Genomic DNA, 27,766 nt, shown 5'->3' with positions numbered 1-27,766 from the left:
AATATATACAGTTTAGCATGATACATAACTTTTTGCAAGTATATTATCAAGTAAAACTATACGGTAAAATATATTATTTTAGACGATAGTTCTTTCAAACATCCTGCTTACCATTGTACTTGTTCCTCCACTTTGCAATCATAGCTTCTTCAACACGTTGGAAAAGATATTCGGCCTGCTTAATGGTATGACCGCCTCCAATGAGTAAATGGAATGTTTCTTCAATTGCCAAAGGAGGAGCATTTAACATTCTATAAATGCTATCAGCAGTCTCTGGCATGAAGGGGCTTATAATGGAGGCCAAAGCATAAATGATGTTCAAACCGACACCTATAACAGCATCAGATTTGGTTGGGAACTTGGAAAATAAGGTATTATCCAACCTGTTCTCTTGTAAAAATTGATTACCACGAGCAGACAATGACATGGCGATCTCCAAACCACGTTTTTGATGTGCTTGTTCCATCTCTTCAATGTATGATGATAAAATGTTATTGATGTCACCACTTAACTTTTCAAAGTTTGGCAAATATTTAACATCATATGTTGGGACCACGCCATTGTACTTGGCGTTAACAAATTTAATCAATCTGTTAACAAAGTTTCCCAAGTTGGCTAATAACTCATTGTTGTTTCTTGCAACGAAATCACTCCAAGAGAATTGAGAGTCACTTGTTTCTGGCCTAACTGACGCTAAGTAGTATCGCCAAACACTAGGAGAAATACCTGTGTCTTGAGCATTGTTCCCAAAAACACCGATACCCCTGCTCTTAGAGAACTTACCACCCTCATATTGTAAATATTCAGTGGTATTCAAATGATGTAACATAGTCCAATTGTCACCAGTACCCAATTGAGAACCTGGGAAAATAACCGTGTGAAATGGAACATTATCCTTACCCATAAACTGATAGAGGGAAACATTTTCTGGATTTTTCCACCATTGCTCCCAGCGTTTGGTGTAATTAGCCGTGATTGAAATATAACCTATTGGGGCATCGAACCAAACGTATAAAACCTTCTCTTTGAACTTTTCTAAAGGAACAGGAGTACCCCAAACTAAATCCCTAGTGATACAGCGTGGTCTTAAGCCTTCTTTTAGCCAGGATGTGGTAATGTTCTTAGAATTTTTAGACCAGGCACCTTCCTCTGAAGCCTTTGCTACCCAATCGACAATATCTTGCTCCAACTTATCTAGGGACAAAAATACATGGTCAGAATTACGTGGTTCTGGAGTGGCGTTGTCCAATTTACAACGAGGATTAATAAGTTCAAAAGGATCTAATAAACTACCACATTTATCACACTGATCACCACGTGCATCCTCATACTCACACTTCGGACAACTTCCCTCAACGTATCTATCGGCTAAATATCCCTTATGCTCTGGACAGTACAACTGTTTCATAGAATGTTCTTCCAAGAAACCGTTATTGTATAAGTCAGTAAAGATACCCTGGGCGATCTCGGTCTGAAGGTCTGTCGTAGTTCGGCCGAAATAATCAAACCCAATTTGGAACCATTTGTACACTTCAGAGTGGATCGAATGAAACTTGTCGCACAATTCACGAGGAGAAATACCCTCTTCCAAGGCTTTCGTCTCTGTTGCAGTCCCATATTCATCAGTACCGCATATAAATAGAGTATTGTAATTTCTGGCCTTTGCATAACGGGCAAAGATATCTGCTGATAAGACACTTCCCACAATATTCCCCAAATGAGGGACATTATTAACATAAGGCAAGGCAGAAGTAATCAATATGTTCCGCTCCCCCTCTTTAGGCAGAATCTCTTTAGGCTGCTCCTTTACTTCGTGACCCTCTTGGATATTCGTGGAACCAGTATTCTTGAATTGGGCAGATGATCGTGGGGTTTGTTGCTGCGCAACCTCCAAGGCCCTAGAGAGGTAATCTGGAAATACTGGAAACTTCTCAATAACAGCTTCAGAGCATAGAGCATATGTGTTCGCAAAAGTAATTAACTTGGTTGCAGATAATGGTTCTTGAAGTGAAAGTAAATAACTGTCTAGCGATTTTGATGCAATCGATTCAACATGCTCCTTCTGGATAGACTTATGATGAAGCACTGCCTCAACGGATGACAGCGCAAAAAGACCTTCTTCTGAATCTAAACCTTCAAAGTCGTCCATAACATATCGCAAGATCGCATTCGAGTCAAAAAGTCGGAACAAAGGAGGACCAAATAATTGCGGACCCACAGCTTCATCATTAACGGCAATTTTGGAAGCACTTATATCGCCTAATTGTAAAGCTAAAGCTAATTTAATGTTGGTCGCTAGTTGCAAACCAGAGAGCTGCGTCTTATTTTTGTCAAAAGATATCTCAAAAGGCATCTTTCTTACCTGTGCACTCGATCTGGGCTTCAACTGATAAGTTTTCAAGATCGTTTGAACCGTTTTTTCTGAACCAGAAAATTTTGATGATTCGACTGAAATTATCGTTGTCAACAAGATTTAGCGCAGTCGTAACCGATGACTCTGCAATAATATATTGATACAGCACTACATAGTTAAAAGGAAGTAGTAAAACGAATAAATGTGATGCGTTCAGTTTATTTATATATTGGCTAGAGGAAATAAGTGTTATTTCTATATTTTCTTTAAATTATATAATCCAACATTTTCAATAGTAGTCCAGAGAATGATCTCAGTAACAAAAAAATGGAATTCAGTTTTAAGTATTCGTTATATTTGTAAAAGTTCATCCGTAGCCAACTTATAGTAGATCCGGTGTATTTGAATCAGTATGGTTTTTTGATTGCTTTGAGAGTTAAATTTTATCGTTTTATTGCAAGAGGAGCGAAGTTTAAATATGTTTTTAATGTCACAAAACTTCTGATAATCATTTGAAGCACACAAGTAAAGTGGATAATGTTTGATAGTGTTACGACGCAAATATAATAACGTGTTCTTCAGACGTTTGGTAGAAATTCTAGGGGCCGACATTTGTCGCTTGTTGTGATAATCAGGTGTTAAAACTTGTCGATGTGACTGAGGACCGAATACTACGTCTAAGTCAGGTCTTGAAATTGAACTTTTAAAGCACTATTTGCCTACTAATAGTTACTGCAAAAAATTCTAAATATACATATTATTTTTTTTTTTTTTTGGGGGGGGGGGGGTTCTCTATACAAATACCAGGTAATAAAATATGGGGAGATAGAAAGGAGATTTAATGGTTGGAAACCTTCCTCTTTTTGTTAGTAGGTGTTTTACCGCTAGCGCCAATTGTAATGTTCACCTTTGGTGGAACTGAGAACCCATAAGATTTAGCAACCTTCACTAGATCCAGCTTATCTATTTGATAGACAGTTTTCAAAGAATGGGAAGCATAAGCTTGTAGGTAGGATCTGTAACCATCCTTCGCAATCCTGTTTAATTCATAATTGGTCTTTAACAGCTTTTCCAATTGGGACTGTACATTAGCAATTTTGTTAGCTGGAAATTCGTATTCATTTAATGGAACTTTTGCAGCTTTTAAATAGCGTAAGAAACCGAGTTCATTGGGTGTCAAGAACATAAGAGATTTCCCTTTACCCTTCGTGCCTCTTGCGGTTCTACCAACCCTGTGAATATAATCCCTTGGGTCATCTGGGGGGTCAAATTGAATGATCCAATCAACCGCTGGGATGTCTAATCCTCTTGCGGCAACATCCGTACAGACCAGGATTCCACGTTGAGCATTACAGAATTCAAAGAATGTATTAGTTCTTTTTTGTTGTTTTTGTTTACCGTGTAGTTCCAAAACGGGCAGGTCAATGTAGTTCAAAAGCTCAGCATAATATCTCACTGAGTTACAGGATGATAGAAATACAATAATTTTCTTGGTTTGGAACTTCTTCAAAAAAGTGAACAGCAACAAGAAACGTTTATCACTCTCACATACCACATAGCCCTGCTCTAATCCATCTACTGTGGATGTTTCTTTCTCCGAATCCACATTAATAAACAAAGGTCCTGGTCTCAGAGAAATACGAGCCAAGTCTTCAACTTTGGTCGTTTGTGTGGCAGAGAATAACATGGATTGCCTATCCTCGTTTGGAAGAATCTTAATAATTTGTTTCATTTCATCCTCAAAACCAATCTCTAGAATACGGTCCGCTTCATCGATAATTAGTGCTTTCAAGTTCTTGAATATAAATCCTTTGGTGTTCTGAAGATGGTCTAAAAGACGTCCTGGTGTAGCAATAATCAAGTTCACACCCTTCGAAAGCTTTTCAGCTTCCTGTCTACGGTTGGCACCACCAATTACGATACCAAATGTTTGGGAGTGAAATTCCATTAGCTCTCGTGCTACGCCAAATATTTGTAGAGCCAGTTCCCTCGTTGGTGTAATCACAATGACACCAGTCCCATTCCTTGGCTTGAATTTCAAAGAGTGCAACATTTCAATAGCAGGAATTAGGAACGCTAGCGTCTTACCCGATCCTGTTTTTGCCGCACCAAGCACGTCCCTACCTGCCATTAATGGTGGAATAGTCTTGGCTTGGACTTGTGTCATAGTCGTAAATCCCATCTTCTCAATAGCCTTCAAAGTCTGTTTGGATAGACCAAGTTCATCAAACTTTTCAACCGCCTTGGTTTCTGAGCCCATATTGTCCGCAATTTCATCATCAGAACTTGGACGCTTTTTAGAATCAACTTCAACCTCAACCCTGGAGTCCGGAGTAGCCATGATCAATACTGAGCAGCTTCCAGGTTCTTATAGTGTCACTCATGCGTTTTAAAGTTCATCTATCTCATCACATGTAGAAAATTTTCAGGAAAGTTCCGTATTTCTTTTTTCAGGGTATATTCGTATTATGTGATATATAATCGAGACCCTCGTTAAATTGCTTAAGAACGAATTCATATGAACTACTTTCACTTAACATATCAATTGAGGTGCATAGGCCCAGATAGAAGCTTTTTGAGGATCCGAACCATTTTATCCCCTTCATTAATCAAATATATTCGAAGGTTTCTTCTCTTTCTGCTTCCAACGATTGACTAGTTCCTTGCAAAATGTTATTTCTCCAAACTACTCTCCTGTTTATGAACTTTATAGCACTTCTAGTGCTAGGGGAAAAAGATCATTCGAGCAATCTCAATGAAATCCCTGAGGAAACAGCTGGTAATAATGAAATTACTCCCACGCGTATCACTACGATGACTGCAGTGATCTCCCCATTGGCCTCAGAAAACAACGAAGGACTAGCGGAGTTACAAAAACTATTCTCTCTGACTGGCAAGTCAGAAGTTGCTCAAGAAGAATATTCAAGTTTGCTCAAAGGTGTAGATCGCCATGCTCTGAATTCCTTTATGGAAGCTTTGCCATGGTACTCTGAAAGAATACTTCCGCAATTGCAAAAATCCAACTCTACTGAAGACTCTCCAGCAGTCGCCGTTGCGGACGCCGTAGAAACTCAGCCGGAAACCGAGCCTGAAACCGAGCCGGAAACCAGTCCAGAACCCAGTCCAGAACCCAGTCCAGAGACCACTGAAAAAGAAGCTGCTCCTCAGTCCCAACCAGTCTCATATGAATATTCGAAAACTTCAATAATTGTCTCAATTTTCTGTGTTGTTTCCGTGGTTATTCTCACAGCATTGTTGTAACACAATGCTACTTTCAAAAACCGCAAAAAAAATATATGAATATTTCTTTAAAACCCCCCAGTATACTTAATTATGTTAAACGGCCGGCCGCTATATCTTATCATACTCTGAGTCAATTATACGTTAAGTTCAGCGCCCATATATATTATATCTCAATTTCAGAAGTACAACTATCACTATATACGAACTAAATTTTTATCTTGAATTTCTTAATGAAATAATGGCATCATGTGTTGCGCTCCATCCCCCCACCCCGCATATAAACTTAATAACAATCAAAGCAATACAATTTTTAAAACTATAAAGCCTGGAAGGTTCTCTATAAGGATAAAAAGATTCTAGTATATGTGTAGAAATACCTAGCGAAAACTGAGTAAGGCTAGCTGTCGTTAGAGGAGCAAGTAAAATACATTATTAAAGCTCAACAATGGATTCAGCAATGACAACGGTTGGCAAGGCTTGGCCAGCATTTGACAGCGCTATATTAAAAGCACCACAAAGTAAATGCAAATACGTTACGGCTACTAGAAAGTTGGGCGATGGTAACTTCAGTGTTGTGAAGGAATGCATGAACGTACAGACGCATGAACGCTATGCGATGAAACTAATCCCAAAGAAGTTAGTGCGGGGTAGAATGCAGCTTATTCAGCGTGAAGTGTCAGTTCTTAAACACGTGAGTGAACGGATCCATATTCTTGAGGCTGAAGATCAGGAGTGGCAGGACTATAAAGTTGAGAATAATGGTACATTTGATGGACATCATCATGTTTTGCAGTTGTTTGATTACTTTGAAACGAAGCAGAATATTGTGTTAGTAACTCAGCTTTGTGCTCAGGGAGACTTATATGACCGAATTATTGAGTCAGGTTCATTGAATCTGGAGACTCAGGTAAAGCCCTACACCGCATGTTTGTTGAGTGCGTTAGAATTCTTACACGAAAATGGATTTATACATCGTGATATTAAAGCTGAGAATATCTTATTTAGATTGAGACAGCAGCCGCCCACAAATTCTAAGTATGACGAGGCAGCGCATGACTTAATAATTGCAGATTTCGGGCTTGCAGTTGCAAAAGACAATCATATGTCATTGAAGGAATATGTTGGCACTCTCTCATACTTGGCTCCAGAAGTTGTTCATTGTAAAGATGTGCAAAAAATGTCACCCAAAGCTGCACAAGAGGTCAAGGAATATGGTCCCGGTATCGATGTTTGGGCACTAGGGGTTTTGTGTTATTTTATGATGAGTGGATATATGCCATTCGATTGCGATGATGATACTGAGACAACAGATTGCATCCTTAGGGGTGAATATTATGTTGATGAGGAAGCTCAGTTGGCAGGTGATTTGCATTTTAAAAACTGCTGGAATTTTATACAGCGATGTTTCACAGTCGCTGACACAATAAGGCCGTCTGCCCACGACTTAATGGCCCACCCATTTGTTCGAGAATATTTTCAATCTGTAGAAGAGATCGATTTTTCGAACATCCCCATAATTGAAAAATCGAAATCTTCCACTTCGTTGCACAATTTGGGACCTCCAACCAGGTCGCCATTGGGTCATTCTCCCAGAGTGTCCTTTATTGAAAAAAGTCCCATTAGCAGAAACAGTTCCCGTGAACAGAACTTGAAGGTATTGAGGGATACCTTGAGGAAGACGTTGTCAATGACGTCAATAGAGCCTCTTCATGACATCCTTTCAAGTGCATCTTCAGCAGCTATGAACTCAAACAGAAAGAATTCGACTTTTATATTGGAACCGGAACCACCTTCTAGTAGTCTGATGCAGGGATGTTTCAGCCTCACCCCAGAAAGTAAGTCTAATTTTAGTACTCCTCCTGCGATTTCAAGGCGCAGCTCTGCAAATAATTTCCTTGATACCGGCAATACTACGATGATAAGTACATCTTCAGGGACGACGGCATTGCAAATGAATAGGGTTGGTGATGCTTTTGTAGGTGAAAGAGGGAAATATATTGCATTTCAATTGGGAAGAGATGATGATGATGTAAACTAGTAGACACCTCGAAAAAGTCTGCGGATTTTTGAAACTCAGGATTCTTTTTAAAATAAAAGGCTTAATATTTACCAGACTTTGAAAATATATATAATATATATAAACCCAATTATATGCATAGAAATATGAATGCGTTATTGTGCCTATCGTATTTCTGTTTAGTAATCCAGGACGAAGAACTATAAATACAACAGACAGAGCACATCAAACATATAAAGCAAGCTGGATGGATATATAGCTTCTAATGTATTCGTTTCTCAGGTATTTTATGGATGAATTATACTATAAATTTACACATGCCTGATTAAAGTAATCGGGATTGTAAATCCTAAGTCATGCTATAATGAAGCACTTACATCACTTGTCTTAAGATGATAAATTTAAGGACGCGTTTCTGGTAAAATTCTTGGAAATACTGGATCTATTGGCGATCTACTTGTTGCTTCTCAATAAGTTCAACAGTTCTTCTCTCGTCCTATGAGAATTTTGGAAACAACCACGCATACACGAGGTTACAGTGGATGAACCACTTTTTTGAATACCCCTAGAAACCATACACATGTGGGTAGCCTCAACAATCACCGCAACCCCTTTAGGCTTCAAAATTGCAGTAAGCGCCAGTGCAATCTGTTTTGTTAGTCTCTCCTGCACTTGAAGCCTTCTAGCATACATTTCAGCCAACCTAGCAAGCTTGGAAAGACCCAACACCTTTTGAACAGGTATATAAGCTATATGGACCTTCCCATAGAAGGGCACCATATGATGCTCACAAAGAGAAAATATCTCAATATCCCTCACGATAACCATCTCATCGTGATCCTCTTGAAACACAGCATTGTTTATAACATCACCCATGAGGTTATCCTGATATCCCTTAGTAAAATACAGCATTGCCTTCGCGTACCTTTCAGGCGTCTTCAACAAACCTTCTCTGCTGATATCTTCCCCTAGTTCATTCAGGATGGTCTTGATCGCGTCAGAAATACGTTCTACCCGTTGCTGTTCTTGTTCTTCAGTCTCATTCGCTCTTCTTCTGGCCCCTAAACTAGGCCAAGAAAAACCATCTGCCTCAATAGGCTCACTTAATCTATAAGGTGCAGAAGGTTTGGTATTCAAAGGGGTAGGCAGCCTAACGACCTGTTGAACAGATTCATCACTGTCAACCATATTATATTTCACGATTGTCCTTTTTTTAACTTGGGAGACAAACCGAACTGTACCAAATGCAAGGAAGCCAAGTATCAAACAGAACCCCAAGAATGGACAGAAAACAATCCCAATGAGTTCAAAAAGGGCTGCAGTTTACAACTCCTTACCTTGGTCGTCTAACTTATTAATTATTTGGGGGTGTCAGCGATGAGGAACCGCACTTGAAGCCAATTTCAATAATATTCTGAAAAACCAAAATTGTAAAGTTGAAAAATTTTTAACGGAGAAAAAAATATTTATGATAATTGGTAGACATATAAAGAAAAGTCACCAGGACTGCGGCAAAATGATCGAAGATATAATAAGAGTCCAAATTAAAAAACGTTATATGTGCAAACAGACATCATGTAAGATGTATGAAAGAACCGCTTGGTATAGCTGTGATTGTTAATGATAACGCATAATAAACCAAAAAAACTCACTGTGTAAGTAAATAGCGCGGAATTTGTTTTATCTGTACCCACGTCTTGGTCACAACTAGAATATCCTCCCAATACCGTGACACACATGACAGTATTCCTTGTCTAGCAAAAATCTTATACGTCCTGTGCCATTACACTCTGCACATTGGTAACCTCCGATCCGAGGGTCGCCAGGAGGTACCATGAGAGGCGCAGTTTGTAAAACTGGTGCATGCGGAGTTAAGGTCATTTGCATGGGAGGAATTGTAAAAAACATCGAATTACTCCCACCTGAAACGTAAGAAACAGGATATCTGGGTTGCAAATATTGCACTTCAGGTCGTGCGTTATTTCTGCTGAACTTCCTCCAACAACTCTTGCACTGACGACCATGTCTTAGCTTATACCCTGTGTTTGCACACTTAGGACAGTAGAAAAACCTTGGATACTGCCATGGCAAATTTGGCAGATCATGTCCGAATCGTGCATGTTGAATATCATACGGATCCTGAGGATACTGACTTTGTACTGGCTCACTATTTCGATGACACCCTTCCTGGCTGTACCCTTGCTGGCTGTACCCTTGCTGACTGTACCCTTGATGATCATAACCGTGAGGTGCAGTTTGTTGTGCACCATTCTGTCGAACCATGGCCTTTTCTCTCAAAACCTCATCATACGTAGGTAAACTATTCTTTGGCATATTTCTTTCTGTTTCTGTATCTGTCTCTTATCTTTCTCTGAAAACCTGCCAGATATTATATATATATTCCACAAAAAAATTGTCTTTATACGCACAATATTAGTACTTGATATTTCGCTAACGTTATTGGAAGATTATTAGAAGTGCCTTCGATCAAAACTATAACTGCATCCCCTTTTGAGCTCTTCATTTTAAAACAAGCGATGGCTATATCGAAATGACCCGTCTTTAAGGCAGCTCTTCGGAAATCCCTTGTCCCGGTTACCCGGCCTTCGCTATCGCGCTTTCTAAAAAATACAACGAAACTTATTGAAAACAATACGAACCTAATGTTGTCTTTTTTTAGTCTTATTATGGGGAAAATCAGCCTGGTTTAATCTATGCACAGTAGGGTCGCTCACACCGAATCTATTTGCTAAGCCCCCTCGCCCACAGACATAGTCATCGTCATATGGTGTGATGTGGTTGTCTGAATATCAAAGTATGATACCCACCTTTTTCTTTTTTTCTTGATACTGTTTTCCTTCCGTGTTGTGTCATCTATTATGCGTGCTAATTGTTGATGGATGGGATTCATTCAAAAAAAGAAGATTATACCATGATTATAGTAAACGATCAAAAGTCGGCTTTGCTTTGACAGAACCCGCTAGATCGCAGCTTTTCGAAACATCGTTTATGCGTTGGAGCTTTTAAATGTTTGTATACTAACTCGATACCAAAAAAAATCAAACTCGCACAAGTGCAAGCCTTTTCACTTATTTTAGAGGGCGGGAATGTGTGCAGTTTGGTATTTTTTTGTTAACTAACAGAATTCGGTGTTGCGTTCACCTTTGGAGGATGTCTATTCTTTTTGTTTGGTGTTTTCACTTTCTTCGATCGTGCATTGCTAACGTTAGGTAACATTCTGTTCCTCCTCGGTCTTTTGTTGATCATCGGGCCAAATAGAACCTTTACTTTCTTCACAAGACCTGCCAGAAAACGAGGTTCCCTCTTTTTTCTCCTCGGAGTCACATTGATCTTATTTAAATGGGCATTCTTAGGTTTTGCATTAGAATTATTGGGCATTATAAGTTTGTTTGGTGATTTTTTCTCTGTTATAGTTCAATTTCTGCGTTCAATGCCTCTAATCGGGCCCTTCTTGTCACATCCTTCTATTGCTCCTTTAGTTGACAAGCTAGCTGGCGTTCGGGTCCTTCCAGTGTGATATATTGTATATTTACAACTATATAGATATACCTATATTCAATGCCATTTCTCTGTACAAACTGCTATACAACATATGCGGCTGCCGCAGAGGGATTTTTGTAGAATGTTAGCCGCCCACCTTATTATACTTGTCGCGTGAACAAACAAGACACATCTGACGCACACAGCAGACACATCTCAGAGAAGAAGAGATACCCAGGGTCTGTGTCACTGTGAGTTATGCTTAGTTACGTGAGGGCACAAGATTGAATGTTTATTTACAAAATTGTATGTGGTTTTGCTGTTTGCCGTTGTAGGCTTTTGTTGTTGACTTTCAGAAGCACATTTCCCCGAACATAACTGCAAACAGAACCGAAAAGATAAGGCTTCAGTATAGGTGGGGCCGGGGGTTGGTAGTAGGATGTCCATGGTGGTTGGGATACAGCGGATTGTCTAGGATAAGGGCATTCACAGAGGGCAGGTTGTACAGGTAGGTTGCTGTGATGTGATATGCGTGGCAGGAGGGGGCAGAGAGCTGTTTTGATGTGTGTGGGTGTTATATCAACATCACTAAATACGAAATAAGTTCGCCACCTTTGGCAACATGGGTCTGTCGGGTCGTTCGTTCTCCTTCTTGGCTTCCTTTTGAAAAAACCAAAAAAAGCCTTAGTTTTATGATTGAGTCCTCCTCTCCTCTGTGATCTTTCCCTCTGGTGTTGAGAACAACTTTCAGAAGGGATTCAAAAAACGGCGTTTGATAGAAAGGGATTGGCAATTGTGTTGCTCGGGATTGCAATATCAACGTGCGAAGCATTATAGGGTACAGGACGCTAAAGGGGATCATCACGAGGTAGATTTGGAAGCGAGGAGAAGGAAGAGACGAAAGAGAGAGAAAGAGAGAGAAGAGATGCCTCGTCATACAAGAAGATCGCATCTGCACGAGAACGAGGAAGATACAGGGAACGAGATATATGATGAAAATGGAATTAAGCACACGACTCCTCGGTCTTTGAAGAAGATTAACTATGCGGAAGTTGAGAACAGTTATGATTATATGGAAGAGTACGATGAAGATAGTGAAAGAAGACCGGAGCAGCCGGCATCTTTAGAAAACAATGGGCGTAAGAGGATGGCAGGGACAGCGGGTTCTCATGAGCATCAGCAACAACAGCATTCGCCGCCGCAACAGCAGCAACATTTGCAAGGCCAGCCGCAGCAGCAGGAGCGAGGGCCAGGTGACGAGAATGAAGAGGAAGATTCTGTTGCTACGCAAAGGACAAGGCGCAGTGGGAAGAAACGAGCTTACTTTGAAGGGGATGAGGATGAAAGTTTCCATGAGGATGAAGATGACGATGATGCTGAAGATCCGTTAGATTACGATGATGATGACGACGAATTTTTCGATGAAAAGGAAGAGAAAAGCTGGCAGAGGAGGCGTGAGAATCAATTTGTAGTTAAAGATGAGGAGGATGATGACGATGATGAAGACAACGATGGCGGCGGTGACGATGACGACGACGACGACGACGACGATGATGATGATGAATATGGGAGGCCCAAGAAGCGAAGCAGGCGCCGGAGAGGCAGGCCAAGGTTAACTGAAGAGACGCATTCACCTCCTCGAAAGCTCAGGACGCGTCGAACCAGATCTTCTGGGTATTGTTATGATGGTGATGGCAGTCGTCCACGCGAGGCGCTGTCTCTTGCTGACGAGATCAGAGAGTTGCAAGAGGACTCACCAATAAGGGAAAAGAGATCCCTGAGGGAGAGAACAAAACCAGTAAACTATACCATTCCGCCTCCATTGACTGATAACCAGATTAATACTCTGGACGCAACGAACGGGCCTTCTTATCACGTTTTCCAATCTCCGCGCGGAAAACGTGGGCTACATTCAGGACAGAGTTTCGGTCCCATTAGAAGATTGTTCCCCACTGGGGGGCCCTTTGGTGGGAACGATGTTACAGCTATATTTGGACGGAACAACAACTTTTACGCACCCAACCAAGATCCCGTAGCAGGCAATAACAAATTCATCGATTCAGACTCATCTGACGACGAGATTTTGCCCCTTGGCGCGACACCGAAGCTAAAAACTCCAGACGCTAAAAAAAAGAAGAAGCCGGAAATCGCTGATCTTGATCCTTTAGGTGTTGATATGAACATCAATTTTGATGATATTGGTGGGCTAGACAATTACATAGATCAGTTGAAAGAAATGGTTGCGTTGCCGTTACTCTATCCGGAATTGTATCAAAATTTCAACATCACTCCTCCTCGTGGTGTTCTCTTCCATGGACCGCCGGGAACGGGTAAGACGTTGATGGCCAGGGCATTAGCGGTAAGTTGCTCTACGGATAAGCGTAAGATTACCTTTTTCATGCGCAAAGGTGCTGACATTTTATCTAAGTGGGTTGGTGAAGCGGAAAGACAGCTACGTTTATTATTCGAAGAAGCTAAGAAACATCAACCATCTATTATTTTCTTTGACGAAATCGATGGTCTCGCTCCAGTTAGAAGTTCAAAACAGGAACAGATACATGCTAGTATTGTTTCCACAATGTTAGCGTTGATGGATGGTATGGATAATAGGGGCCAGGTCATTGTTATCGGTGCTACAAACAGACCGGATGCAGTGGACCCAGCTCTAAGAAGGCCAGGTAGATTTGATAGAGAGTTTTACTTCCCTTTACCAGATACATCCGCTAGAGCAAAAATATTGGAAATCCACACAAAAAAATGGAATCCTCCGCTTCCAAAGGAGTTCATTGAAAAACTAGCTTCATTAACTAAGGGCTATGGTGGTGCTGATTTAAGAGCATTATGTACTGAGGCAGCATTGGTCAGCATCCAACGGAAATTCCCACAGATTTATCAAAGTGAGTCGAAACTTGTTATTAATCCTAAAGATGTGAAAGTAAAGACAAAAGATTTCATGGCAGCTATGGATAAGATTACACCATCGTCTACTAGATCAAGCAGTAGTGTGGCTGAACCCTTACCTCAAACTGTGGATATTTTATTAAAGGATCAATTTGAGGATGTTAAAAAAAAGATAGATACGCTGCTTCCTCGAGACAGTTGCAACAACTTTCGCAGAGATACTTCGATGATTAAATATTATATGGAGTATGAGGATGAAGATGAAGATGAGGACAGTGATGCAGAAGCTGTTCTTACCGGCTTTGGAAAGCAGGAGTTTTTAAAAAGGATCGAAAAGGCAAGAGTTGTTAAACCTAAGCTCCTAATAACAGGCCCTGCAGGTAATGGTCAGCAATATATCGGTTCAGCTGCACTACACTATCTGGAAGGCTATAATATACAGACTCTAGATTTAGGCAGCTTATCTTCTGAGAGCTTGAGAACCACTGAATCGGCAATTGTTCAAACGTTTATCGAAGCAAAAAAGCGTCAACCATCAGTATTATACATCCCCACAATCGACATTTGGTCCAAAACTGTACCCGAAACAGCCATAATGACATTGGCAAGCTTATTTAGATCCTTGCATGCTTCTGACAAAGTATTCTTATTCGCAATAGCGGATAATTTAACCGAGGAAGAACTACAGCAGTCACCATTATCTTACCTCGGCTTTGACGTTAACGTGACTTCAATCAAAGAGCCATCTCCAAATCAAAGACATTTATACTTTAAAACCCTTGGAGATTTGTTGATGATGAAGCCGACTAACTTTCGTGAGAATAGGAAAAGGAGGAAACCTCTGCCAAAGTTGGCTGAGGCTAATGTGTTAGCTGAAGATGAGGTCAAACCCGACGGTACCCCACTTTCGGAAGATGAGAAGTTGAGAAAGAAGTTGAAATCTTTTCAACACCAAGATATGAAACTGAAGAACACTCTAAAAATAAAGTTGTCTGGTTTGATGGATCTTTTTAAGAATCGATACAAACGGTTTAGAAAACCGCCTATCGACGACTCATATCTAATCCACTTGTTTGAACCTGAGGTGTTTGCTGCTAATCCTGAGTGGCAACCTTCATATGTCAGAGATAAAGAAATGATTTTGGAAGTCTCAACTGGTAGAAAATATTTTAACATGGACCTAGATATCATAGAAGAGAGATTGTGGAACGGGTTTTACTCAGAACCTAAACAATACCTGAAAGATATAGAGCTGATTTACCGTGATGCAAACACAAGTGGTGATCGTGAGCGGATTATTAAAGCGTCCGAAATGTTTGCTAATGCTCAAGTGGGCATTGAAGAAATATCTATACCTGAATTCATACAAGAATGCAAAGATACCCGTCAAAGGGAAGTTTTAAGACAAGAGTTGTATTTAAAAGACGAAAAAGAACGTATACAAAAGGAGAGCCTGAAGTCTCTAGAAGAAAGGACAAATGGCCCAGTTGATTCTTCAGTCAATGAACATTTGACTGGGGTCGACATTGGTGCCGCGCAACAGTTCAAATCAGAAGCTCAAGTAGGGTCCCTGGCTTTCAATGAGCGCAATGGAGTTGCAAATTCTGTAGCATATATTGAGAAAGGGGTTGACGATGAAGGGAACATAACTCCAGAAACAGTGGAAAACTCCTCTCCAAAGGCACCCGATGTATTTGAGGATCCAGATAATCATACACAGATAGATGTTGACAATGAGGACCGCGATTATCAGTCTGAAAGGGATCCAGATACAATTCAAAGCCTATCTTCAGACCATAATCCTGCCTCGAAGCAAGAATCAGAGTTAGAATCAGAGCCAAAATTAAGCCCAGAGCCTGAGTTTGTAGTAGACCAACGTTCCATTGCACACATACTCAAAATTTTGGAAACAAAAACTCAAGGATTCACTGTTGAACAATTGGAAACTTGCTATGCTGCTGTACTTGAAATCATATGGGAAGCGAGACTATCATGGGACAAAACTGCTGTTATAACAAAAATTGAAGAGTATATAGGAATGTGACATAGCCTCTAATATGAGAATATACCTTGATTCATAATCATGAAAGAAAAAAAGAACACATATAAATGATATTATATTATAGATTTTGAAAAGTATAGAAATTATATACATTTAATATTTTACGTGAATCTTTGAGCAGCATCAAGAACACATTCGTCATCGGCAAATTGCCCAGTTAGCTGAACACCAATGCCTACATTATTTTTAACAGGGATCGATATACATGGTAAACCAGCAAGAGACATTGGAATCGTAAAGCTATCATTGATATAGGAATTTACTGGGGTTTTTGCGTCCTGTTCCATAAAATTATTCACAGTTGGAGGAGGAGTCATGCAGCTCAATGAAAGCAAAAGATCAACACCATCATCCTTAGGTTTGTTATTAGTCAATATATTCGGTACGGAGAATACATTATCAAATTCGTTTATCAGTTGGTTTCTTAGTTTTTGTGCCTTCAAGAAGTTATTCCTAAAAGCCCCCGAGCATAAATTATAGTTACCTAATAGGATCCGATTCTTAACCTCTTTGCCAAAATTTGCTCTAGTAGGCACAAATAAAGTATCTTCATAAATGTCTTTTTCAGTGTCTCTATAGCCATACCTTATACCGTCGTAACGAGAAAGATTAGAAGCGGCTTCAGCTGGAGCTAATGTGTAATAAATAGGCAACGAATACTTTATCATTGGAATAGAAACAGGACATATCTCATGACCTTGTTCTAAAATCTTGTCAATCACAGTCATTAAAACCGAGTTAACTTGTTTTGATATGTTTTGTAGCATGAATTCTTGTGGAATACCAATTTTAAGTTGATTCTTGGTTTTCGATGCCAACGAAGGGGCTTTGCTTCGCAGATCGTCAGTTAGGGAAGTTGGATCTTTTGCATCATATTTATCAAGCACTCTGAAAACCTTTTTAATCATTTCAATGTCTTTAGTAATAATCCCAACAGTATCTAAACTTTGTGCATAGGCAATAACCCCAAACCTGGATAACCTCCCATAAGATGGCTTAAATCCAAAGGTGGATGTATATGCAGCTGGTATTCTTACAGAACCACCAGTATCTGTACCCAACGCAAAATCAACCACATCAGATGCCACTGCAGCTGCTGATCCCGAAGAAGATCCTCCAACAACAACTTTTTCATCTAAAAACATTGGATTGTAAGTAACTCCAAACTTAGAGTGTGTGCCTCCGGATCCCATACCAAATTCGTCCATGTTGGTCTTTCCAATTACAACAACCCCAGCATCCTTTAATAATGTTACTACTGTTGCATCAAATGGCGATTTATAACCTTCTAAAATACCTGATGCACATGTGGTTGGCAAGTCTTTAGTAACGATGTTATCTTTAATTCCCACGAGCAAATTGGCCAAAGGTTTGTCGCAGGGCTGCAGTTCATTCTTTATATTCTGATTAATGCTAGTAAATATATTGAACTTCTCTTGTAAGTGGTCTATCTTGCTAAGCTTATAAAGAGATCCCCTTATGGACATTATTGCACCTTTATAGCCTTGTTAATAGATATCATCAAGTCATTGAATGATCGTAATGAAAGGTTTTTTTACACTTCAAAATACAAGTAGTACATAAACTAACCATGAATACACCAAAAAGCGAACGAGTAGCAATGAATGTTGAAGCAATTGATATAAGCAGTATTGAGGTAACTGAGGAATCAGGAATTCCAAAGCTTGTCGGACAGGAAGTTTTTGAAACCAGCGACAAGGATGAAGATAGCTGTAAAAGCGAGACAGATGAAGTGCAGAATACAGAGGTTGAAATGGATGCACTTGTCCAGATAGATGAAGCTAGAGTCTTATTTGAGAACACTGTTATATCTGGAATTGCAGATTTTTCTGGAAGAATTGATAAATATGGTAAGTCCTTTAAAACATATATGCTAGAAGAGACCGTTGAACAAAAACTAGCTAGAATTAAAAAAGAATTGCAAGAGATAGAGCTGTCCAAGGAAACAGTACAACATGACGATGAATTGAATGAACTAGTGAAGTTACATTCAGTTTTAGAGCAAGATCGTATGGTGGAGCTTAAAATTATTAAGAATAAATTAGTTCTTGATGACAGCGAAATGGATGTTGTTACTCTTCCAAGAGTGACAATTGATTGCAGAGACAGTCGAAGATTAGTAGATCTTGAAGGGAGGATTGCGAGAATAGAAAGTTTACTTGGAGAAACAAACCCCAAAAAGTCGATAGTAACATGCATCAACGAATTGTTCCATAAGATAAATTTGTTGGAACAAAATGAGCCGTTGTTGGAGAAATTCGACCAAAATATGAAAAGAATTAGTAAAGAATATGAAGAGTCGATAATCGGTCGACGCGCTACTAAGGATCCCTCATTACAAAAACGAATAGCAGATGATCTGAAAACAACAGATTCTAAAGTTCATGAAATATATAAATCATACAACCTGCTTAAGAGATATAGCGGGGTTTTGCCTCACATCATTACTCGAATGAAATCCTTAAATGACTTGCATCGTGAAGTACAGGATACATCAGGGATGTTACAGTCATTTGATCAATGCATTTCCCGTTTGCAAACACAAACTGAAAAATGGGAACAACTACTAGACCAATTGAATAAGAAGCTTGACCAACAAGAGGAAAACTTTGAGAAGAATAAAAAAAGTATTCAGACTTGGGTTGAATCGCTGGAGATGAAGTTGAATCATCATTCATCATTATGAACGTAACAATAAAATTACCCAAATTTCCAATATTATTCATATAGGTAGCTCATCTGCTTGATAATCGTCAAATAAAGATATATAATTCGCTCTTTGATTCAATTATATATGGTTTAAGGATGAGCAATGGATATTCTGTGCACTCTTCAGGTTCTTACATGCAAGCAATGCAATCAATGGTTGAAGTTTCTCAAACTTTTCGATTGACTGCAAAAGAACAAGAACTACCTGAAATAGAAAACCATAAGGATGAAAACAAAGATTCTTCTACAGGAATATTAACCTGTCTAACTCAGGATAGGAATGAATGGGATGATATATTTGATGAATTTGCAGATTTATCTCACCAGAAGCTGGATGAGCTTATCAGCAATAAAAACGGACCGAAAACCGTTAATATATTCAGAGAATTTTTTACGTTGATGGAAAACAGTGGACTGCATGTGTCCCAGGAGTCATTTTTGGAACATTTAATGTCCATTTTAAAGTCTAATGCTGAACATAGCCACTTGGAACAGGATCTATTCGATTATTTGGGGTCAGAAAACATTGGTTTGCTCTCTTTTATTATACAGAATAAGGAGTTTCTTGCAAGGGTACCCCTAGCCGATCTTAATGGTATTCGAGAAGTTGTCTTTTCTCAGTCTGGTTTCTTGTCTGAGACAGATATTCGTTTTCAAGTATTAGCAAATGCAAGTCATGCCAAGGGTCAAGAATTACATGAGATGCCAAAAGTTGTACGTTATCCGCATGTATTCAGAAAGCATGAACTTGGAACATCATCTTCATTTTCCTTTGGTGGACAGAAATACGTACTTCCAATTGGCACTACTAGGGTGTCTTTAAACTCACACGAAGAGATTGTGATTCCATGTTCAGATAGAAAGAATCAATATATCTCATTAGCAGATCAGATAAAAATAAGTGATCTTGATCAAGTTTGTCAGACAATATTTGACTATAAAACCTTGAATATGATGCAATCTTTAGTTTATCCAGTTGCATACAAAACCAATGAAAATATGCTAATTTGTGCACCAACAGGTGCTGGTAAAACGGATGTTGCATTGCTTACAATATTGAATATTATAAATCAATTTTCTGAAATTGATGATGATCAGCAAATTAATATTATGTATGATGATTTCAAGATCATATATGTCGCTCCATTGAAGGCTTTAGCTGCTGAGATAGTTGAAAAGTTTAGTGAAAAGTTGGCCCCATTCAAAATTCGAGTACGTGAGCTAACTGGTGATATGCAATTAACGAAGGCTGAAATAATCGAGACACAGGTTATAGTTACAACCCCAGAGAAATGGGATGTTGTAACAAGAAAGGCTAATGGTGATAGTAGCTTGGTTTCGAAAGTTAGGCTGTTAATTATTGACGAAGTTCATTTATTGCATGAAGATAGAGGTTCTGTTATTGAAACGCTGGTTGCACGCACACTCCGTCAGGTGGAAAGTTCACAATCTATGATACGGATAGTGGGGCTGTCAGCTACTTTACCCAATTTTATAGATGTTGCGGACTTTTTGGGAGTAAATAGGCATGTTGGAATGTTCTACTTTGATCAATCTTTTCGACCAAAACCATTAGAACAACAACTGCTTGGTTGTAGAGGCAAGACTGGAAGCCGACAGGGAAAGGAAAATATTGATAAAGTCGTTTATAAAAAGCTCTTTGAATATGCTAGTCAAGGACACCAAGTGATGATCTTTGTGCATTCTAGAAAGGACACTGTAAAGACAGCTAGAACATATATCTCTATGGCTCGATCTAATCAAGAAGCGGATATCTTTGTTAGTACTGAACCATGCGTGGAGAAGTTTGCTAGAGATATGACAAGACATAAAGATAAGGATATGAAAGAATTGTTTCAGAGTGGGTTTGGTATTCATCATGCTGGGATGTCTCGTTCAGATCGTAACTTAACTGAAAAGATGTTTAAACAGGGTGCAATCAACGTTTTAATTTGTACAGCAACATTAGCATGGGGTGTTAATTTGCCTGCTGACATAGTTATTATTAAAGGGACTCAAGTATATGATTCAAAAAAGGGAGGTTTTACTGATCTTGGTATTTCAGATGTTATCCAGATTTTCGGTCGTGCTGGTAGACCTGGTTTTGGTACTGCACATGGTACCGGTATCTTGTGCACTAATAGTGACAGATTAGATCACTATGTTTCGTTGATAACTCAACAACATCCTATTGAATCTAAATTCGGCCCTAAAATGGTTGATAATTTAAATGCTGAAATATCTTTGGGGACAGTTACTAATGTTGAAGAAGCTATCCAATGGCTAGGTTATACCTATATGTTTGTACGAATGAAACAAAATCCATTTGTATATGGTTTAGATTGGAACGAATTAATAAAAGATCCCCAATTGTATAACAAAAGGCATGAAATGGTTGTTACTGCTGTAAAACGATTACACACACTACAGATGATTGTATTTGATGATATTTCTATGCAATTCATTTCTAAGGATTTAGGTAGAGTTGCTTCTGATTTTTATCTTCTTAATGAATCAGTAGAAATCTTCAATCAACTCTGTAAACCGGGTGTTACTGAAGCTGATGTTTTAGCAATGATCAGTGTTAGCAGTGAATTTGATTCTATTAAATTTAGGGAGGAAGAATCAAATGAACTTAGGAAATTGTTGGAGAATGCCGTTCAATGCCAAGTGGGAGGCACTTTTGACACACCTGCAACGAAAACAAATATATTGTTACAGTCCTACATATCCCAGGTTCATATTGAAGATTCTGCATTAAACTCTGATTCGAACTATGTTGCCCAGAATTCAACTAGAATCTGTAGAGCATTATTTTTAATTGGTGTTAATCGAAGATGGGGTAAGTTTGCAATGGTTATGTTGGGTATCTGCAAATCTATAGAAAGGAGAATGTGGGCTTTCGATCATCCACTATGTCAGTTTGACCTTCCTGACACAATTTTACGTCGCCTCAGAGAAAAATCACCCAACTTAGAACATATGTTAGACATGGAACCATCAGAATTGGGAGAACTTGTTCATAACAACAGAATGGGAAACAAATTATATCGAGTTCTGAGCTGTTTCCCCCTTATTGATATAACGGCAGAGAGTTTTCCCATTACGACCAGTGTAATGAGAATTCGTGCCAAATTAACCCCCAAGTTCGCTTGGGATTATAGGATCCATGGAAATGCCCAGTTTTTCTGGATATTTGTCGAAGAATCAGACAAATCTCAAATATTGCATTTCGAGAAGTTTATTTTAAACCATAAACATCACACTGCTACACAGGAGCTAGATTTTATGATACCATTATCTGATCCACTACCACCTCAGATTGTTATTAAGGCAGTATCAGATACTTGGATGGGTTCGGAAAGCACATATGCAGTATCTTTTCGGCATTTGATTAGACCTCACAATGAGACATTATTGACTAAATTATTGAGTTTGCGTCCGCTACCTGTTACTGCTTTGAATAATGAATTAATTGAATCAATTTACTCATTTAAGTACTTCAATCCAATGCAAACCATGACTTTTCATACCTTGTATAACACAAACGAGAATGTTTTTGTTGGTTCACCTACAGGTTCTGGCAAAACAGTTGTTGCTGAATTGGCGATGTGGCACGCTTTCAAAGAATTTCCAGGAAGCAAGATTGTGTACATTGCTCCGATGAAAGCATTAGTTAGGGAAAGAGTGGATGATTGGAGGAGAAGGATAACTCCAATAACAGGTGACAAAGTTGTTGAATTGACAGGTGATTCCATTCCTGATCCTAAAGATGTGAAAGATGCATCTATAATAATCACAACTCCTGAGAAATTTGATGGTATTTCACGTAACTGGCAGACACGTCGATTTGTTCAAATTATTTCACTAGTTATTATGGATGAAATTCACTTACTGGCAAGTGATCGTGGCCCAATTTTAGAAATGATTGTAAGCCGTATGAATTACATATCTTCGCAAACCAAAAAGCCAGTTAGACTACTAGGGCTATCTACCGCAGTCTCCAACGCGTTTGATTTGGCAGATTGGTTGGGTGTAAAAGATCAAGGATTGTATAATTTTCCTTCCAGCGTTCGTCCAGTTCCATTAAAAATGTATATTGATGGATTTCCTGATAATCTTTCATTTTGTCCATTGATGAAAACTATGAACAAGCCTGCATTTATGGCCATTTTACAACATTCTCCGAGGAAGCCTGTTTTGATTTTTGTAGCATCAAGACGTCAAACTAGATTAACTGCGTTAGATATAATCCATTTGTGTGGCATGCAAGAAAATCCTCGTAGGTTTTTGAATATTGAAGATGAGGAATTAAAATATTATGTGTCTCAAGTTTCTAACGACACTTTAAAATTGTCCTTACAATTTGGAATCGGCTTACATCATGCTGGTCTTGTAGAGAAGGATCGTGAGATTTCTCATCAACTATTCCAAATGAACAAGATACAAATATTGGTTGCAACAGCAACTTTAGCGTGGGGCGTGAACTTACCAGCACATTTAGTTATTATAAAGGGAACCCAATTTTATGATGCAAAAATTGAGGGATACAGAGATATGGACTTGACAGATATTTTGCAGATGATGGGAAGGGCAGGTAGACCTTCATTTGATACTACAGGAACAGCTATAATCTATACTAAGGAATCAAAAAAAACGTTTTACAAACATTTTTTGAATGTGGGCTTTCCTGTAGAGTCTTCACTTCACAAGGTGTTGGCTGACCATATTGGTGCCGAAGTCGCATCGGGTACAATTCGTGATACCCAAGAAGCCCTAGATTTTATCAATTGGACGTTTTTATTTAGGCGGGCTCATCATAATCCTACGTATTATGGTATAATTGAAGATACGGGTTCAGTTGGGGTCAACAAGTATTTAAGTCAGTTAATCGACAGCGCTTTTGATGATTTAATCCAGTCTCAATGTATTGTGGCCAAGGAAAATAAAATAAAGGCAACTCCATTTTTGAGCATATCTGCTTACTATTATATCTCTCATAAGACCATAAGAATGCTTCTATCTCAGATATATAATGGAGCAAAGTTCAGGGACGTCTTGAAATGGTTGTCGATGGCAGTCGAATACAATGAACTTCCAGTTAGAGGAGGAGAGGCTATTATGAATGTCGAAATGTCAGCCAACTCTCGGTACTCTGTAGAGAGTGTTTTTACTGGTAAACATGAACTTCCTATAGAGGATCCTCATGTAAAAACATTTTTATTATTGCAAGCATATCTCAGCCGCGCAGACTTGGCAATCGCGGATTATTATCAAGATACAACTTCTGTTTTGGACCAGTCTTTGCGTATTCTTCAAGCTTACATTGATGTAGCTAGCGAATTAGGATACTTCAAAACAGTTATAACAATAATTAGAGTAATGCAGTGCATTAAGCAAGGTTGCTGGTATGAGGATAATTCCGTGACAACATTGCCTGGCTGCACCTTGAGACGTTTGGAAGGCATCAGCTTTAGCGATGATGGGTGGCCTTTAGAAAATATTCATGAAGACTCTACTCTAGAAATTTTGGGTAGAATGGGATATAAATCACTGGAATCTTTGTCTAAGAAGCTATTGGTATCTGAGGACTTGAAGAATAAATTTATTCGCGAGGCTTCGAGATTACCAGTACTAGATGACGTCCATTTTGAGCAGCAAAATAAGGCTGATGAATTAGTATTAGTTGCAAAACATCATAATAAGCCTAGCTATGGGTTTACTGTATGCTGTGAAAGATTTCCTAAATTACAAAAGGAACAATGGTTCTTACTCGCTTATCAGGATGAAGAGTTAATGATGATCAAAAGGTGTCAGCCAAGAAGGCAAGGCAAAAAGGCAATAATCAAGTGTGAGCTTATTATACCAGAGGAATTACATGGCCAAACTCTGGATTTTATGTTAATCAATGATGCTATGGATATTAAGTACAATTTAGCCTATAGTCTGCTATGATCTAAAGTTGAATGAATATCTGATACGTAGCACAACACTTATTCAAAATTCTAACAACCAGTGTACAATTAAACAAATTAGGCTTTTATAAGCCTATTCAAAGAAATCGTCGCTGTCATTATCATCTTTGTCGCCATTATGTCGAACTGTTGAGAGGTTCTTAGACTCAGTACCGGCTGTTTTCTGATTGTAATCCTCCTCCTCCTCCTCCTCCTCCTCCTCCTCCTCACTCTCTGCTAATGCAATACCAGCGCTTTCCTTATTTAGCTTCTTACCCTTCAGAATATCTTCTAATGGTACCGGAAGAGTACCATTTTCGAACTGTTCAGCTACAACCTCAAGGAAGGCCTTTCTCTTTTCTGCTGTCTCATCAGTGCTCTCCGAATTAGACGACTCTTCTACCGTCGGATATAATGCAATATATTTCGTGGTTTTGGGGAAATTCACAACATAACAAAGCTCCAATTCCCTCTGATGTAATTCATCAACCCTTTGGCTGTTTCCGGGCTCTTGCTTCACATTCTGCAAAGCCTGTTTGTACCGCCTTGTAGCTTTCTTACGTTCGAAAAACCTTACCATATGATATTTTTTCGCATTCTTCTTAGCTACAGTACGTAATTCTGCAGTATTAAGTTCCAATTTTAAAGCTTCTAACGTCCGCTCTTTTTCAATAATCACAGTAGCTGGTAATGTGTCCTTTTTCCTTGCTAACAACCTTTCCACGTTTCTAATCTGCTTTTTTATCTTATTAACACCTGCCCCAATGGTATTAGCTAACTGTAAAGAAGAATCATATTGGAATCTCTTCCCCCTTCTATTGGTTAAACCAGACATTCCTACACCCTATTCTTAACCTCCAAAAATAATCCGTAGAGAATATCAATATAGATAGTCTCTTCTAACCTATACTACTATAAATCTTATTGAAATGAGAGTTCAGATAACAATTACAAGATGAGATGAGATGAGCTTTGAAATTTTGAAAAATTTTGGCCGTCTTACGTAACTCATACAGATTGCTTTTTACAAAATGTTACATATGTGTAAAAATAAATCCATCCAAGGAGGTACAATTGTTGAAACGAGTATAAGTTAACTGGTGGTTTACTGGTGGTTGCAGATCTTCCTGAACTGTATTTGAGGTGGATCGTAAGCAATATGAATATATGTCTTATTAGGTTAATTAATAGGTTAACTTTGTTGAGCGCATAATACTTTTCTGCAATTTGATGGACGCTTTGCATGAATCGGTTGTCTAGACGATATAACATTTACATTATCTAATTAAATGGGCCAGAACGCTTCATCAAGGTCTGCAGAGTCTGTTGAAGGTCGACTTATATTTAGGGATGAAAAGGAAATATTGGAATTTTTTGACAATCAAGCTGTGCGGCAATTGCATGGGCTGGAGCTAGTTGCATTTCAAAATAATATAGGTTTAGATGCTGACCTCAAGGATTATTTGAGTTGTGAGTTTTTGGTGCAATTGTGCAAGCTTCCCCGTCATAAATATGGTTTCGTGAAGGTGTTTTATCAAATGATTGGAAATGCAAGCAAGTTTCCACTGATGGGTGGTGGTGCTGGAGAAGATGTGCCTACTTTTGTGGGCCTGGTTAAGGCCTGTTTACTCTTTGACTATAAGAAACTCCTGAAGTATGCGCAATGTAAAACGTATGATCAAGTTTCTTTGATATTCATTTTATTGGCGTTGGAGCCTCATGCTAAGGTTAGTAAGAAGGAACTTGGAAGACCTCCATCGTCTTATGATGCTAGAAAAATTATGGAATCGTTTAATGATATAAATCTTGAAACTATTGAAGTCTCAGCTGACGACTTGCTACAATTTATGACCTTTCTTTTGGTGATTACCAAATATTGTATATTTGAAAATGTTGAGGTGAATCCATCCATATATGAAAATTGGAAAGATTACGAATCGCAGGCGTTGAATATATTGCGAACTATGAACCCATGCATTGTTAGTTATTCGGATGCTGCGAAAAATGTGGTAACTTTGGCACAGTTTAAGGATTGTATAACAGCTGTTTGCCCAAATTTGCTCACACCTCTTGGTGTATTCATGAAGCATGTACTTTACAAGTCTGAACATCTAGTCTCAGACAGTGGTGCCACAATTAATGATCGATCATCGACAGTTATGACAGACCCCTTATTAGCTCAACTTTGCACCCTGTGGCCAAAACATATAATATATCAGAATTTGAAAAAGTTATTCATTGCTAAGCAATCTGGATTTTCGATTCGTTCTTTCCAGGCTAAGGTAGTCAATTGGATGGCTCCATCTATATTACTTGTGAGTGGGATGAAAATCATGGACGATTCCAAACTATTGGCCAAAAACCAAAGATATAAGAGCTTCTTGCAAGAATATCCGAAACTAAAAGATGAAGACCAGAAGGCAGATTCCATCGTTGGCGGGAAACGTAAAGTTACCTTTGCTGTGTTTGTGCATGAAGCTTGGAAAGTTACCAACAAGGAGCAATTTGGAAATTTGAAAACGTTAATTTTGCAACTCTCTCCACGACAAGAAGTATTTCAAGCTAGTAAGAATGGTAATATATATTTCAATACAGTTGGAGGTGGTATCGGAATAGGCAATTCTCAACCAGTAATAAAATCTTCAGGTAAGAAATATTTTCCAGGAAATGTTTCATTGACTATAGATCCATCATTTGAGTTTGGCGTTTTTAGAAATGTGGGCCATGGCGGATCTATTTCCCCAGGGAAATTATTTTTAGAGCGACCTGATGTTGAACAGAGTTTGGAGTGTAGGTTCATTATTCAAGATGTAGAAGTATGGGGTTGCGGTGGGGACAAAGAGTTTGAAGCCCAGCTTAAACAGTGGGAATGGGAAGAAGCTGAATCTGAGAGGAGGCAATATATTAACTTAAGTAGCATAGGCGAAGATAAAGCTTTATTAGAAATGGTAGGGTTGGTTGGGCACCATCAAAGTGGTGGCTCATTGTAACCTGAAATCTTCCAA

General features: G+C 38.9%; 13 protein-coding genes across 13 annotated transcripts; 7 read left to right on the top strand and 6 right to left on the bottom strand.

The window, feature by feature from the left end:
• Positions 1–94: 94 nt before the first annotated feature.
• On the bottom strand, positions 95–2,353 carry MES1 (methionine--tRNA ligase MES1; the record flags this gene model as incomplete). Its single annotated transcript, XM_003646557.1, has 1 exon — positions 95–2,353. One exon carries the CDS (start codon positions 2,351–2,353, stop codon positions 95–97), a length of 2,259 nt encoding a protein of 752 aa, XP_003646605.1.
• Positions 2,354–3,191: 838 nt separating this feature from the next.
• On the bottom strand, positions 3,192–4,694 carry HAS1 (ATP-dependent RNA helicase HAS1; the record flags this gene model as incomplete). Its single annotated transcript, XM_003646556.1, has 1 exon — positions 3,192–4,694. The coding sequence occupies one exon, from the start codon at positions 4,692–4,694 to the stop codon at positions 3,192–3,194; it is 1,503 nt and encodes a 500-aa protein (XP_003646604.1).
• Positions 4,695–5,023: 329 nt separating this feature from the next.
• Positions 5,024–5,614, top strand: Ecym_4774 (uncharacterized protein; the record flags this gene model as incomplete). The annotated part of the gene is made up of 1 exon (XM_003646555.1): positions 5,024–5,614. One exon carries the CDS (start codon positions 5,024–5,026, stop codon positions 5,612–5,614), a length of 591 nt encoding a protein of 196 aa, XP_003646603.1.
• Positions 5,615–6,041: 427 nt separating this feature from the next.
• On the top strand, positions 6,042–7,634 carry TDA1 (protein kinase TDA1; the record flags this gene model as incomplete). Its single annotated transcript, XM_003646554.1, has 1 exon — positions 6,042–7,634. One exon carries the CDS (start codon positions 6,042–6,044, stop codon positions 7,632–7,634), a length of 1,593 nt encoding a protein of 530 aa, XP_003646602.1.
• Positions 7,635–8,066: 432 nt separating this feature from the next.
• On the bottom strand, positions 8,067–8,801 carry FOL2 (GTP cyclohydrolase I; the record flags this gene model as incomplete). The annotated part of the gene is made up of 1 exon (XM_003646553.1): positions 8,067–8,801. The coding sequence occupies one exon, from the start codon at positions 8,799–8,801 to the stop codon at positions 8,067–8,069; it is 735 nt and encodes a 244-aa protein (XP_003646601.1).
• A 519-nt stretch (positions 8,802–9,320) lies between these two features.
• On the bottom strand, positions 9,321–9,947 carry HUA1 (Hua1p; the record flags this gene model as incomplete). The annotated part of the gene is made up of 1 exon (XM_003646552.1): positions 9,321–9,947. The coding sequence occupies one exon, from the start codon at positions 9,945–9,947 to the stop codon at positions 9,321–9,323; it is 627 nt and encodes a 208-aa protein (XP_003646600.1).
• A 459-nt stretch (positions 9,948–10,406) lies between these two features.
• On the top strand, positions 10,407–11,151 carry GOT1 (Got1p; the record flags this gene model as incomplete). Its single annotated transcript, XM_003646551.1, has 2 exons — positions 10,407–10,428; positions 10,757–11,151. 2 exons carry the CDS (start codon positions 10,407–10,409, stop codon positions 11,149–11,151), a joined length of 417 nt encoding a protein of 138 aa, XP_003646599.1.
• An 888-nt stretch (positions 11,152–12,039) lies between these two features.
• Positions 12,040–16,059, top strand: YTA7 (chromatin segregase YTA7; the record flags this gene model as incomplete). Its single annotated transcript, XM_003646550.1, has 1 exon — positions 12,040–16,059. One exon carries the CDS (start codon positions 12,040–12,042, stop codon positions 16,057–16,059), a length of 4,020 nt encoding a protein of 1,339 aa, XP_003646598.1.
• A 119-nt stretch (positions 16,060–16,178) lies between these two features.
• HER2 (glutamyl-tRNA(Gln) amidotransferase subunit HER2) lies at positions 16,179–17,564 on the bottom strand (the record flags this gene model as incomplete). The annotated part of the gene is made up of 1 exon (XM_003646549.1): positions 16,179–17,564. One exon carries the CDS (start codon positions 17,562–17,564, stop codon positions 16,179–16,181), a length of 1,386 nt encoding a protein of 461 aa, XP_003646597.1.
• Positions 17,565–17,668: 104 nt separating this feature from the next.
• Positions 17,669–18,784, top strand: JNM1 (Jnm1p; the record flags this gene model as incomplete). Its single annotated transcript, XM_003646548.1, has 1 exon — positions 17,669–18,784. The coding sequence occupies one exon, from the start codon at positions 17,669–17,671 to the stop codon at positions 18,782–18,784; it is 1,116 nt and encodes a 371-aa protein (XP_003646596.1).
• A 119-nt stretch (positions 18,785–18,903) lies between these two features.
• On the top strand, positions 18,904–24,762 carry SLH1 (RNA helicase; the record flags this gene model as incomplete). Its single annotated transcript, XM_003646547.1, has 1 exon — positions 18,904–24,762. The coding sequence occupies one exon, from the start codon at positions 18,904–18,906 to the stop codon at positions 24,760–24,762; it is 5,859 nt and encodes a 1,952-aa protein (XP_003646595.1).
• Positions 24,763–24,855: 93 nt separating this feature from the next.
• Positions 24,856–25,596, bottom strand: EFG1 (Efg1p; the record flags this gene model as incomplete). The annotated part of the gene is made up of 1 exon (XM_003646546.1): positions 24,856–25,596. One exon carries the CDS (start codon positions 25,594–25,596, stop codon positions 24,856–24,858), a length of 741 nt encoding a protein of 246 aa, XP_003646594.1.
• Positions 25,597–26,050: 454 nt separating this feature from the next.
• On the top strand, positions 26,051–27,751 carry RTC5 (Rtc5p; the record flags this gene model as incomplete). The annotated part of the gene is made up of 1 exon (XM_003646545.1): positions 26,051–27,751. One exon carries the CDS (start codon positions 26,051–26,053, stop codon positions 27,749–27,751), a length of 1,701 nt encoding a protein of 566 aa, XP_003646593.1.
• Positions 27,752–27,766: the final 15 nt, after the last annotated feature.

This window comes from Eremothecium cymbalariae, chromosome 4 (assembly GCF_000235365.1).
Source record: "Eremothecium cymbalariae DBVPG#7215 chromosome 4, complete sequence".
Lineage (NCBI taxonomy): Eukaryota > Fungi > Ascomycota > Saccharomycetes > Saccharomycetales > Saccharomycetaceae > Eremothecium > Eremothecium cymbalariae.
Note: the sequence above shows the minus strand (reverse complement) of the source record. Positions and strands in the feature narration are given on the sequence as shown.